We start from the raw sequence: 14,270 nt of genomic DNA, 5'->3' as shown, positions 1-14,270 counted from the left end.
TCATAGAAACAGAAAGTAGACTGTGGTTGTCAGTGGCTGGCAAGGAGGAGGAAATGGGGATATGTTGATTAATAGGTATAGAGTTTCAGTTTTGTGAGATGAAAATGTTCCGGAGATTGGTTGCACAATATAAATATACTTAACAATCCTGAACAGTACACTTAAAAATGGTTAGGATGGTCAATTTCACGTGATGTGTGCCTTACCACAATTTTTAAAAACACAATATTTTAAAATTACAATTCTAAAAATAAATGGGTTGGCATACACTTATAATTTTGAGTGTGGAAGACTTTATTTTTTGTTTTTTTAAGATTCTATTTATTTGAGAGAGCATGAGAGAGAGAGCGAGCACACGCACAGCTGAGCAGGGAGTGCCATGTGGGGCTCAATCCTAGGACCCTAGGATCATGACCTGAGCCAAAAGAACCAGCTGAGCCACCCAGGCACCCGAGTGTGGGAGATTTTTTTAAACAAACACCAAAGCCACCCCCCTAAAATTAAAAAAAAAAATCAACATATTTGGCTAGATAAATATTTTAAATTTCTATGATAAAAGAAATCAGCAAATTAAAAGGAAAACAAAGAAAATATTTGCAGATGTGTGTTGGGCAGCACTGGTCCTAAGGGAAAGCTATTGTATGGGAGGAGGGAAGTATATTGTGTGTAGTCAGGGGAAATCAAAAATTGAAAAATTAGGATCAGTAGAGAAGACCATCAAAAACGTAGGATTACTATCCAGAATCAATATATCCTATATATTGACATATATTGACATAATCAATATATCTTACATATCAATTATATCCTAAAAATCAGTAAAAATACAAAACAATTTCTTAATGCACATCGATATGAACAAGAAACATACAGAAGAAGAAGTAGCTATACGTATGAAGAGATGAATAGCCTCATGAATAATTAGGAAAATTAAAACAACAATGAAATATCATTTTCTCCTGACTGGCAAAAAAATTTTAAAGATTGATAATATACAGTGTTGGCAAGGATACAGGAAAATGAAGACTCCATATGCTTTTGGTCAGAATTTAAACTGTCTCCAAAGGCTCACCTGTGGCTTATGCAACTCATTGCATCAAGGCTATATTTTTGCAGCTCTCTCACCAGGGACAGAAAACAGAGCAGTGTCATTTTCATTGGATATCTTGCTACATAATCTACAATTTATATTTAAGACCAATAACCATTTGTAGTTTAAATTTTCAGACTCTTGGACAACCACTAGGTCAATGAAGAAATCAAAAGGAAAGTTAGAAATTATCTCAAGACAAAAATGAGGACAAACTTATGAGATGGACCAACGCAGTACTAAGAGGGAAGTTTAATAGCAATAAATGCCTACATTAAAGGAAAAGAGGGGATCACTGGGTGGCTCAGCGATTTAGCACCTGCCTTCAGCCCAGGGTGTGATCCTGGAGTCCTGGGATTGAGTCCCAACATCAGGCTCCCTACATGGAGCCTGCTTCTCCCTCTGCCCGTGTCTCTGCCCCACCCTCCCACCCCCCTGTCTCTCATGAATAAATAAATAAAATCTTTCTTTTAAAAAAAGGAAAAAGAAATATATAAAAAAAAAGAATACTAGCTTTACACCTCAAAGGACCAGAAAAAGAAGAACATCACATGAACCCCAAAGTTAGCAGAGGAAAGAAAATAATAAAGATCAGAGCAGAAATAAATATAACAGAGAATAGAAAAAAAATCAATAAAACTAAGAGTTAGTTTAAAAAAAATGAAATCAACAAACCCTTAGCTAGACTGAGGGAAAAAAGAGAGAAAACCCAAATGAATACAGAAATGAAAGAGGAGACATCACAACAGATGCCTCAGAAATTAAAAGGAATATGGGCTATTATGAGCAATTAGGTGCATACAAATTGGATAACCCAGAAATGGATAAATCCCTGTAAACACAGAACCAATCAACAAGAAATAGGCTTAACAGATAAATAACAAAAAACAAATAAGGCGATTAAACTAGTAATTGAAAACCTCCAAAGAAAAGCCAGGACCCTGATGACCTCATAATCAAATTTTACCAAACATTCAAAGAATTAATACCAAAACCCCTTAAACTCTTCCAAAAAATAGAAGAGGAGAGACACTTTCAAACTCACTTTATGAGGCAAGCGTCTCACACACACACATACCAAACTCAAGGGAAAGACACTCTGAGAGAACTATAGGCCAGTATCTGATGAACATAGATGCAAAAATCATCAATAAAATACTAGAAACTGAATTCAACAACTCATCAAAAACAGAATACAGCAAGACCACATGGTGTTGATCCCTGGGATGCAAGGTTGGTTTAACATGTAAAAAGTGTGAGACACCATATTAACAGAATGAATGATAAAGGACGCATGATTGTCTCAATAGATATAGAAAAAGCATTTGAAAAAAAAAAAAAGCATTTGAGGGGTGCCTGGGTGGCTCAGGAGCCACCTGGTTAGGAGTTCTACTCTTGATTTTGGCTCAGGTTATGATCCTGGGGTGGTGATATCAAGCCCTTAGTTGGGCTCTGCACTCAGTAGGGAGTCTGCTTGAAGATTCTCTTTCCCTCTCCCTCTGACCCTCCCTCAAACCATCCCGCCACAAGCACGTGCTCTCTCTCTCAATAAATAAATAGGTCAAAAAGAAAGAAGAAAGAAAGAAGAAAAAGAAAGAAAGAAGGAAGGAAGGAAGGAAGGAAGGAAGGAAAGAAAGAAAGAAAGAAAGAAAGAAAGAAAGAAAGAAAGAAAGAAAGAAAGAAAGAAAAAGAAAGAAAGAAAGAGGGGCACCTGGGTAGTTCAGTCAGTTAAAACTTTGCCTTCAGCTCAGGTCATGATCCTGGGGTCCCGGGATCCAGGTGCATCTGGCTTCCTGCTCAGCAGGGAGCCTGCTTCTCCCTCTCCCCCTACCCCCACTCCCCTGCCCATGCTCTATCTCTCAAATGAATACATTTTTAAAATCTTTAAAAAATAAAAATAAATGTTTTTAAAAAAGAAAAAGCATTTAACAAAATTAGATCTTGTTAAGCCATTGAAACACCGAGGACCCAAACCAGTGCGGGACCGCGTGCCCAGCACTGTGCTGTTCTGCATGGCAGGATACCATTTTTTAAGACATTAACCTAGATCTTTTATTTTCCTGCTATGTCCCTCCTGACCTTTCGAAGCAGATATTGTCTCAGAGGGAGGCTAGAACGGAGAGAACAGAAATGCCTGCTGTTTCCCAACAGACCTAAGTCCCACAGGAGATTGTACTAGATGTGTCCGAGGCAAATATGGAGACCAACAAGGACTGGGGTGGGGGCAGAGGGCAGGGAAGCGGGGCTCACCCGGGGAAGGAAGAGGAGGGAGTTCTAAGAATCGCAGACAGCCCTGCATCTTCCCCATGCCTACCCACCCCCCAACCCTGGGGAGGGCAGGCAGACCCCAGAGAGGGCTGGTGGTGGGTGATGGAGAGGAAGGTTCTCATGAGAGGTACGGAGGAAGCAACAGAAAGAGGGATGCACGCGGAGGAGGTGAGGGTGCCCTTAGCTGCTACCTGTGTGCGCGGATGTGGCCCCGGGGCCACCTGATTCTCTAGATGCACCCGAGGGTGCGTCCATGCAGCAGGGCGAACAGGTGATGCGAGAAGCAGGCAGCCCCCTCCTCAAGGGGAAGGGGAGGGTAGAGCCCAAACTGGCTGCGCGAGGCTCCGGGACAAACAAGGAGAGAAGCATCCCCCTTTGCGGAGCACCTTGCTGGCGCCCTTGTCACCCTGCTGGATCTATTTCCTTGGGGGCGCCCCTGGTGAGATCCATTGCTTGGTGGGGGGAGAGGGTGTGAGGGTGTGAGGGGGCTGCCCTGCCCTCCCCTGGCCCCGGGACCCCGGCGGGCTCCAGAGCGGGGCTGGGGAGAAGGGACTGGGGGTGGAGGGGGATGCGGGGCAGCGCCGGCAACCGCGCCTCCCCTCGGGGCCCGTCGGGGGCCAGCAGGGGGCGCCAGAGGACCGGCGCGCCCCGGGGTGGGCTTCCCTGCTCCCTGCTCCCTGCGCCCGGAGCCGCCCGGCCGAGAGGGAACCCCGCCCCGGACCCGGAGCGGCCGCGCCCGGCGGGGGACGGGGGACGGGGGACGGAGGGGACGGCGAGCAGAGCAGCCGGGAGCCGGTGTCCCGCGGCAGCGACGGGAGGGAGGCCGCGGGCGTCACCCTCCCCTCACCCCATCCGCGACTCCTGGGCGCCCAGCTCCCAGGGGGCCTCGAGTCTGGACCCCCCCACCCCCATGATCTTATGCACAGGCCGCTGGTGGGATCCAAGGAGGCAGCCCTCATGAGGGACGCGTGTCAATATGGGCCGGACACGCCCCAGGGTGTGGCTTTTCTTCCTATTTTGAGGGCGCTGGCCCTGGGTTGGCTACACCCCGGGGCCCCTCCACGTCCCTGGGGGCGGCGGCCTCTCCGGAACCAGGCTCCCAGCCTATCTCCACGCGCCTCCCTCGCCCCCCATCTGGTTCTCAAGCTCGGCCCCCTCCCACCCTGCCTCCTTGTCTTGTGGGCCCTCTGTCCCATCCCCGCCCCTGGCTCACCCTCACACACACCCCTGAACCGCCCAGGACAGCCCTCCACCAAAGCCCCCGTCTTGGGCCATGGGCACCCACACCCTGGCCTCCCAGGCCTGGATGCCAGCATCTCATCAGGCCCAGCTTCTCCCCGGGGTTCCTGGGGTGAGGGTGCGGAGGGGGGTGGAAATGCAGGAGCAGAGCCAGGATTCCAGCAGGCCCAGGGTCAGCGGGGACAAGGGTCAGAGAGCAAAGCGGTTCCGCAGCTGGTCCACAGAACCAGGAGGCCGGTTGCCAGGTAACCAGATCTCCCTTCACTTCCCACCACATCATCCTGAGCGGCGATCCCAGCCTCCAGCCGCCTTTGCCTTTCCCGAGGCCCTCAGACCCCCCATCCTCCGTGGGACCCTGCGAAGCAGGAGGAAGGGAGAAGCGAGAGCCCAGCCACACCCCTGGGCCACCGTGTGACTGCGGGGACCCGGCGCTGGGGCGCCACTAGGCCAGCAGCACCATGAGCCTGGGCATCATGGAGGAGGAGGACCTCGCTGAGTACTTTCGGCTGCAGTATGGGGAGCGCCTGTTACAACTGCTGCAGTGAGTGTCTGGGGGCTGGGGCCTCCCACAGCCCGCTCCCAGCCTGTCCCCTCTGCCCCCCATAACAACACACCCCAAAGCACCTGCCTCCTCACCCCCGCACCAATCCACCACCGCCACCCTCACCCCCAGCCCTGGGGTGCTCCCAGGATGCCAACCCAGCCCTCCCCATGCCACCGCCCTCCCTCACGTGGGGGATGGGGCCCCTTGCCTCCTCTCCCCGGGGTGCTCAGAACCCACCTGCTCTCTCACCTGGGCAGGAAGTTCCCCAACATTGATGAGCAGTTGGAGTCCCCGTCCATCCGGCTCCTGGAGAAGAAGAAGGAGGCCAAGATCATGCACCGAGCCATGGAGCAGAAGAAGGAGGTGGGGACTCAGGAGTGCAGTGCGGGAAGGGCCCTCCTGGAGCCCCCCAGTTCGTGGGTGGCAGTGGCTGGAGTGGGGGGATCCTGGGTGAAGCTTCTGTGTTCTCTCTGGGGAGAGAAAAAGGATCTGAGCCTGGGAGGCAGCAGGGTCCTGGGATGCCCTGCTCTGAAGCCTGGGTGAGGTGGAAAGTGGGTGGCCTGGGGGCAGAGGTGCAGGGGGGCCCCTGACCTCTCCGCTCCCCCTGCCCCAAGACGTTTCAGCGCAGGATGGAAACGCTGAACCTGCGCTGGGAGGAGCTGGGCATCAAGGAGGCTCAGCTGAAGGCCCACATCCAGAAGTTTGAGCAGTTCATCCAGGTATGAGGGCCCCCCACCCTGCAGACAGCCCCTCCTCTCTCCTCCCCCCTCCTCTCTCTCTCCCCTTTCTCTTTCCATCCACCTGTCTCCTTCCGCTCCCCTTCTCCCTCCCCCTCCTTCCTACCCCCTCCTCCTTGCTTTTCCTGACTCCTTACCCTGAGTTAGCATCTCTTCACTGTTCAGCAAGGCCTGGGGCTTCTCCTCTTAAGTCCCCGCTCATCACTGTTTGCCATTTCCTGTCTCCCTGTCACTTTGAGCCCTTCTAGACTGCGCTTCCCCATCTCCTTGCCTGTACCTGGCACGTACAGTGTCTCTGGGGACTGAAGGCGTGGGTGGAGGATGACAAGTGAATGCACCTGCCACTGTCAAGGCTCGGCAGGCGGGGGTACAAAGATGAATCAGACAGGGTTTCAGTCCCGGGCACCCCCACCCCCACCCCTCTGCCCTTGCACTGAGGGTCCAGGCAGGGGTTGGTGGAAGGACCAGGCACCAGAGTCCAGCCAGAGACAACTCTCCATCAGGTCTTAGCAGAGCCATTTGACCATCCAGATTTCTCTAGACTGGCTCCCGCTGGCCCTGATAGAGCCTGAAGGGCCTGGCCCAGCTCCGGGGGGTCCCTGGCCTCTGCCTCGGGGCAGGGAGCGTGCTCTTAACAGTGCCTGTCTTGGTCTGCACCTACTCCAGGTGGGAGAGGAAGCTGATGGGCCTAGTACGCCTAGCACGTTCTCCAGGGGTCCCAGCCTTCGGAGAAAAGTAGTGGAGCATGTGCAGAGCGGCAGGAGATGGGGGGGGGGTGAGAGCTTCTCCAACAGCTGCCAGAGGCCCAGCAGCCTGGAAATCCTGGAAAACTGGTCCAAATACGGAACCCCCAGGAGTCTCTCTTTGCTTTCAGCAGGCCTTGGGGTAGGGATGGGTGCCAGCAATTGCATTTCACAAAAACTCCCCAGGGGGTTGTGACACATAACTGGACTTGAAAGCCACTGGTTTAGGGGATCTTTGGCCCTCTCCTGGGCTCCTGGGGCACAGAGCAAATCCTCCCTGTGCCTTCTCCACCTCCCTCCAAGGGTCCTCTATCCGTGTGGCATCACTAGAGCCCTTGAAGAGGAAGAGGCGCCACACGGGTGCACGGTGAGGGGTGCACATGCCCCCTGACCATGCAGGGAGGACTTTGCAGAATGAAGGAGAACGAGGTGTCAGTCTGGTTGCCGGAGCTGAGCCTGGTGTCTTTCTTTGAAGACATCAGTCACCTGTACCACCTGCTGCAGCCTCAGCCTGATGCCAGTCTGAGCCATGGGAACGGGTTCTCCGGAGCGGCCCTTGCCCTGCAGGGCTGCCTCCTGTCCCCCCTCCCTGTGGCTGGAGCACTGTTGCCCCAGCTCTTGAAAGAGAGGGGCTCGAGCCTCTCACTTCTGCAGTTGGAGAAATTTCGGTCCCATGTACCAAATCGGGAGAAAATTCAGGCCTCCTGGCCCAGCGATCCCTGCCTTCCCAGGCAGACAGAGGGGAGGACAGGGCCAGCGTCCCACCAGTGCCACCTCTTCCGCCCCAGGAGAACGACCAGAAACGGATCCGTGCCCTGAAGAAAGCCAACAAGGAGCGGGAGCTGAAGAGGCAGCGGGTGCGCGAGCTGGCCAAGGCCAAGCAGGAGATGGCGGCCCTGAGGCTGGAGCACCAGAAGCTGAGCATCAAGCTGCAGGACTACTCCATTTTCAACAAGTACCTGGAGAAGGTGGTGGAGAACTCAGAGGTGAGCAGTCCCTGACTGTGCACTTTTCTCCCTGGGCAATTCTTGGGGCCTCCCCCGGATGCCTCTCACGCCCCGGTGTGACCACAGCAGGCAGGGACCCCTACCAGGGGGAGCCAGGTGCGAGGTGTTGATCAGGTGCCAGGGGTGGGAGGATGGACAGCTTTCTGAAGTTCCAGCAGTTTCCATATGGAACTAATGTGTGTTCTAACGTATATGGGGCCCAAATCTGTGTTAGTTCGTCTGTGCTAAGATACTACCTGTTGCACCCACATGGTCCACTCATAATGGGGCAGGGCAAGCCAGGGAGACCACGTATCAAAGCAGCAAGTAAATGATAAGACAGGACTCAGATTCAGACCTGCGATAAGGTGCGTCTCATGACCGTGGAGCTTGGCCTGAGTCTGGCTCTGAGCTTCATGCCCCTTCCGCCCGCGGTCTGGAGTCCCCAGCTCAGTTCATCAGCTTCCTGGCCGCCGAGGCCAGTCCTGCCCCTGGAGTGGCCTTCCCACCCACAGCCAGGCCCCGAACCCGGGCCTCATCCTAGCTGCCTCCCCCTCCTCCCTCCCTGCAGCCATCAATCAGCAGATCTGGTCTATTCTGCCTCCTAAGTATTTCTGGAATTCAGCCCCTGCCTTTTCCTCATCCAGACCCCCGATGTACCTCATCCGGAGTTCAATGCTGCCTTATTCCTGGCCACCAGCCTGTCCCACGGTCGACAGCCAGTGTGATCCCTCACCCCTCTTCCTCTCTCTTTCCTTTTTTTTTTTTTTAAGATTATTTATTGATTTATTCATGAGAGACACAGAGAGAGAGGCAGAGACACAGGCAGAGGGAGACTCAGGCTCCCTGCGGAGACTCGATCCCAGGACCTCAGGGATCACACCCTGAGCCAAAGGCAGATGCTCAACCGCTGAGCCACTCAGGCACCCCTGCTTCCTAAAATCCTTTAACAGAGGACTCTACACTCCTCCTCAGGGGTGACTGGGCATTTTTTTCTACTTCCTCCAGGTGGATCTGTCTCTCCCCATCTTGAATGCAGGCTATTCATATTAAGCTCTCCTGGGCATCTTGAATTCACCACACGCACCATCATCTGTAGACGGGCTGCTCCCTCTACCTGTCCTCACCTTCCCCCACCTGTGTTTGGCTGGCCAGCTTCGGTTCATACCTCTGGTCTCATTTCAGCATCCTTTCCCTCCTGCCGGGAAACCTTTCCCGGCTGTTCCCACCTCCTCCGTGGGTGGCCCTTCCCCACAGGGGCATATCCATGGAAAGGCCAGGAGGGTGGTCCGGAACGCCAGTCTATCACTGGGAATGGCAGGAGATGCAGGGAGCACTCAGGGACTGTCCCCTGGGTTGCTGGAAGGCACACTTTGATCAACCCCTGGGGAGGTGAGTTGGCGTCCTGGAACTGGCGCTCACACCACCCTCTACAGAGGGAGGGTGCCCGGCCTGCGAGGTCAGGTCAGAGTGTCGTGGCTCCGGACCTGGCAGGCCACCTGCCCTGCCGGTACCATCTACAGCCCCCACCAGAGGGGGACCTCAGCAAACGTGAACAAATACCAGAAAGCCTTATGCTGAAGATGTCACCAGGGTCTCGGACCAGCCCCACCCCATCATAGATAGGGCTTATCAGTCTGTGTTATAACTCTTTCCCTGTCTGTCCTCCCTCCACACCACCCCAAGGGCAGCGTCTGGCTTTCTTATCTCCTGCTCTGTCCCTAGCACTGAGCTTATGGTGTGGCCTATAAGCGGTTCTCTGTACATTCTTGTTGGATGTAATTATTTCCTTAGGAGATGTCTCATGCAGCTCCTCAACCCCCAAACTCCAAACCCCAGCCAGCAGTCCTCTAGAATCACCTGGGGTGAGGGGGGCCTTTAAAAAGTTTTTTTTTAATTTCTTTATGCATGCACGAAAGACAGAGAGAGAGAGGCAGAGGGAGAAGTAGGCTCCCTGCAGGAAGCCCAATGGGGTGCTTGATCCCAGGACCCCGGGATCACGACCTGAGCCACACAGGTGCCCCAAGGGGATCTTTTTGGAAAATTCAGGCGCCAGGGACCACCTCCAACCTCTTTATTAAAATATATCTCTTGGAGGTAGAGCCAGACTTGTGTCCTTTTTAAAGCTCCCAGGTGACCCCAACATGCCCACCGAGGACCCCAGCTCCAGCTGTACCTGCCCGGAACACACATCCCATGGCCATACTAACCCAGGAGGGTGAACAGGTGGACACCAGTGTCCTTCGACTTTGGAGTAGGGTCTCCAAGCTAGGCTAGGCAGAGGCATCTCAGCAGGGAGTCGCAGGGGGCGGTCCTTCATCAGCCCCAGGGGGTGGGGGTGGGCGGAGTGGGGGGCAGCAGTGCAGTGAGCAGAGCTCCCCCTCCCCTCTGCAGTTCGAGGAGATCCACGAGGTGATTTCACGCTACAAGACGCTGGTAAGCATGCACCAGGACCTCATGCAGTCGGCGCAGGAGGGCCAGGAGAAGATCGAGCGGGCCAAGGCGAGGCTGGCGCGCTACATGGAGGAGAAAGATGACGAGATCCTGCAGCACAACAACGAACTGGCGCGTCTACAGATGCGCTTCGACCGAGCCCGCAGCGATGTCATCATCTGGGTGAGGGCAGGGGCCCAGGGGGGCTGGGGGCTTCAGGGCGGGGCGGGGGGGCGGACAAGGATGGCACGCATGCACACACACCCATGTCCCCTGCTCACGTCCTGGCCCCACCCGCTCCGCAGGAATCTCGCTGGGCACACATCCAGAACACTGCAGCCAAGAAGACCCTCTTGCTTGGCACCATTAAGATGGCCACACTGAACCTTTTCCAGATCGTGAGCAAGCAGCTGAAGGAGACCACCACTGTGTCCCTGGAGGACACGCACAAACAGCTGGACATGGTAAGAGGGGGCGCAGCGCCCCCCCCCAGGTCTACTGAGCCACAGTTGGCCATCGGCCCAGCTGGGAAGAATGAACCCCCCAGAGTTCAATTAAATTCTTTAACAAGGATCGGAGTCACCTCGGGGCTGGAAAGTGTTGTCGAGCCCCACCTCCAGAGTGTCTGACTTAGTAGGTCTGAGATGAGAACCCACAAATTCCCATTTTTCAACAAGTTCCCAGGTGATGGTGCTGGTCTGGGTTCTGCCCTTGGAGAACCACCACGTGAGCGCTAAGACCCTCTTGACTGCACTCAACACGGGCAGTAGCAGGGACCCATTGTTAAATCCAGTCCTTGTGCCAAACAGCCCTACTGACTTCTGGAGAGAGGCTGAAGGCTCGTGTCTGAGGCCCACTCTGTGGGAAAAGAGAAAAATGGGGAGTGAGGTGGGAGGGGAAATCAGCAACTTTAGTAGTAACTGAAAGGAAATAACCAAAATAACCCTTCTCACCGTATGATTCAAAGCTGTTTGATGCTATACACATGCGCGACCCCAAACCATCTTGCTTCTGACCACAGGTGCACATATCCCACAGTTTGGGCAACTCTGTACAGGCAGATGCATTAGCCATGCTTCTCGTGACATGTGGAAAACCATGACTAATTCTTCATTCCTTTGGCAAAAGCCCGGGGCTCTGCTGTGAAATAACAGAATGTGAGCTCCAGAAGGCTGAGATTTGTCATTGTCTTGTTTCTAACTGTGTCTCCGTGTCTAGAACAGTGCTTGGGACACAGTAGGTGCTCACTAAGCAGCGAATGAATATGAAACACAAGCCAATAAAAGCCATGGACGACGGGAAGGTACTTCACCTGTTTGACAACAAGAAAGTAAAACATGGGGACACCTGGGTGGCTCAGACAGTTAAGCGTCGAATACTTGATTTCAGATGGGGTTGTGATCACAGGGTCATGAGGTCCAGCCCCGTGTTGGGCTCTGCGCTCAGCGTGGGGTATGCTTGAGATTCTCTCTCTCCCTCTCCCTCTGCCTCTCCCCCCGCTTGCACACTTGTGCTCTCTCCCTCTCTCAAATAAATAAATAAATCTTTCTTAAAAATAAAAATAAAAAAGCAAAGCTCACGAAATGTAAAGGATATTACCCACTGAGCAGCCCAGAAGAGGGATTTCCCCAAACCAGACAATCAGCCTGCAGCTCCAAGTATGTAGAGCAGAACTATTGACAGTGGAAGGCGATTAATAAGAAACTTGTTCCACAAGTTGAGCAATCCTCAAACTTTTTGCTATCAGGAGGCCTGTACACTCTTAAAATTTACTGAAGAGCAGACACCCACCCCCACCAAGAGCTTTTGTTTGTATGACTTATGCTGTTGATATTTACCATGTTAGAAACTCCAACAGAAAAATTAAAGATAATCCATTTTTCAACGACGACAGGAAGCATGCTTGATGAAAAACTACATTTTCAAAAAATTACTTTGTGGGACAAGGGGCACTTTTGCAAATCCACTTAATGGCTGGCTTCGTGGACAACAGGTGGGTTCTCCCATCTGCTTCTGCATGCATCCTGGTGGTGACTGAGCCATGTCATGGAAACACCCCACTCTGGTAAAGGCCACTCTACACTCATGAGAGAACAAGAGAGAAAAAGACAAATAATGTATTTGTATTATCAGAAAAGGATTGCCCCTGCAGACCCCTGTCTCCAGTATTGGGGTCTCAGGGACTCGTGGATCCTCGCCTTGAACTATTGTGACACAGGATGGGGCAGGAGGTGGCCACCTCCAGCTCCCTGACCCGCCCAAGCATTCCCTGCCCACAGCCTGGCTCCCAGTCCATCCCCTGCAGATTTTGAGCTAACTCCCTCTCAACCTCCATCTGTAGCTACAAGAACACTTCCTGTTGCTCAAGTTATTTTTTTTTTAATTTTTATTTATTTATGATAGTCACAGAGAGAGAGAGAGGCAGAGACACAGACAGAGGGAGAAGCAGGCTCCATGCACCGGGAGCCCGACGTGGGATTCGATCCCGGGTCTCCAGGATCGCGCCCTGGGCCAAAGGCAGGCGCCAAACTGCTGCGCCACCCAGGGATCCCTGCTCAAGTTATTTTTAAAATATCCCACCCCATCGCCGTAGGATGGGAGCCTATCGACAGACGTACGCATGATCAACTAGGCTGAAAAAATGAAAAACCAAGGACCTGGGAAAACCGGAGTTGCAACCTCATGTCAAGGCCCAAGTGAAAAATACAGACTGTGGATTCTTGGATCGTAAAGGACAGTAGCTCCACAGAGTCAGTAGCTAGTTGTGCATCGTCTGGTAACAAGAAGGAAAAGCAACACGTGGTTCCTGTACTGACATGAGAAAATGTAGATGTGCTCAGAGCAAATGTCTCCCAGTGCTTCAGTCTGGTTGAAATCTCCCAAGGAGGCTGCGGAGACTCCCAGTGCAGGATGTGCCCAACAACATCCCTAAGATACATCCAAGCACGGGTTCTGGAAGGCAGCCACTTCCCTAGAGTGAGGAGCATGGTGCCTCAGTACAAGTTAGGAAACACGGTTCTGCCAAAGGCCTGAGAATATTTGAATTCCACGTCCTGTGTCACGGAAGGCCAGGCATTAGCCCTGAACGCAGCCCAGCCCAAGCTGTCCGGAGCAGCACTTTCCAAACTGTGCTTGGCAAATCCTAGGACCCCCAAAGGTGGGTACATCTCCTGTGGTGGAATCGAAGGAGTCCATGGGCTGATACGTTTACAAAACTCTCAGCGAAGCAAAGTCAGGTGGTCTTCACACACAGGACTTTGCTGTCTTTGCTATGGTTCTGCCCTGAGTTTCCAAGCAGGTAATGTTTCTGAAGCTAACTTGACCACAGAACCCTTTGCGTGGGTGTCTGGGAACTTTTTTTTTTTTTTGAGATTTTATTTATTTATTAATGAGAGACACAGAGAGAGGGGCAGAGACACAGGAGGAGGGAGAAGCAGGCTCCATGCCGGGAGCCCGACGTGGGACTCGATCCCGAGACTCCAGGATAGTGCCCTGGGCCAAAGGCAGACGCTAAACCGCTGAGCCACCCAGGGATCCCCCTGTGACTGCCTTCTTGAGGCCACTTTCCCTTATTTGATGATTATTCTGGTTGAAGCATCAGGCTTAGCAGACTGGAAGGCACACAGGGAAGGCCGGGACATGGTCTGTTTGGGGATGGATGACGTGGCCTGTTGCCCGGCGGGCTAACTCTGGTCCCCTTGCCTTGTTAGATCCAGCAATTTATCCAGGATCTGTCAGACATCTGGGCAGAGGTGAGAAAGAAGGAACAGCAGCAAATCCGGGTTTAAGGCTGCAGTTCTAGAATGTTCTGAGACAGCAACTCAGAGAGACTAAGTTCCTGGTGAGCTTGTGGTCCCATCAGCGCAGCCCAGCCTTCTGGGACCCCCCTTGTCGTTCTGCTAGCGAACACCCTGTGCTATGTCCCCCATCAGGCCTCCAACCATCCCCATCCCTGAGCATTAAATTCTGTAAGATGATTGTTTCTAAGTTCTGTCTCTTTTTGGTTTATTCACGGGGAAGACAATCCACCGAGGGGAGAAAACCACGCCCTCTTGAAGCTGGCCACTGAGGTAGTCTGAGGACTAGAAAAACAAACTTCAGGCCTGGCATCTCCTAGGCCTTGGGCTTGCACACAGACATAGACCAGCAGCAGGATGAGTACATAGGACCCTTCTTTCCTCTATCACTCAAAAACAAAACAAAAAAAATTTTTTTTTTGCTCCCTCAACC

At 52.8% G+C, this 14,270-nt stretch overlaps 1 protein-coding gene across 1 annotated transcript; it reads left to right on the top strand.

Annotated features, from left to right (window-relative positions):
• The first annotated feature begins 4,853 nt into the window (after positions 1-4,853).
• CCDC42 (coiled-coil domain containing 42) lies at positions 4,854-14,027 on the top strand. Its single transcript, XM_025428401.3, has 7 exons — positions 4,854-5,138; positions 5,399-5,504; positions 5,756-5,860; positions 7,410-7,607; positions 10,002-10,223; positions 10,346-10,504; positions 13,751-14,027. The coding sequence occupies exons 1-7, from the start codon at positions 5,056-5,058 to the stop codon at positions 13,826-13,828; spliced, it is 951 nt and encodes a 316-aa protein (XP_025284186.1). The 5' UTR covers positions 4,854-5,055; the 3' UTR covers positions 13,829-14,027.
• The last annotated feature ends 243 nt before the right edge of the window (positions 14,028-14,270 follow it).

The sequence above is a fragment of the Canis lupus genome, chromosome 5 (assembly GCF_003254725.2).
Source record: "Canis lupus dingo isolate Sandy chromosome 5, ASM325472v2, whole genome shotgun sequence".
NCBI lineage: Eukaryota > Metazoa > Chordata > Mammalia > Carnivora > Canidae > Canis > Canis lupus.
Note: the sequence above shows the minus strand (reverse complement) of the source record. Positions and strands in the feature narration are given on the sequence as shown.

Bases quoted from the DNA above. Each gene is read 5' to 3' on its own strand.
- CCDC42 (XM_025428401.3), top strand. From the start codon at position 5,056: ATGAGCCTGGGCATCATGGAGGAGGAGGACCTCGCTGAGTACTTTCGG. The intron at 10,224-10,345 runs GTGAGGGCAGGG...CCCGCTCCGCAG, and splicing joins GCAGCGATGTCATCATCTGG to GAATCTCGCTGGGCACACAT. The intron at 10,505-13,750 runs GTAAGAGGGGGC...TTGCCTTGTTAG, and splicing joins CGCACAAACAGCTGGACATG to ATCCAGCAATTTATCCAGGA.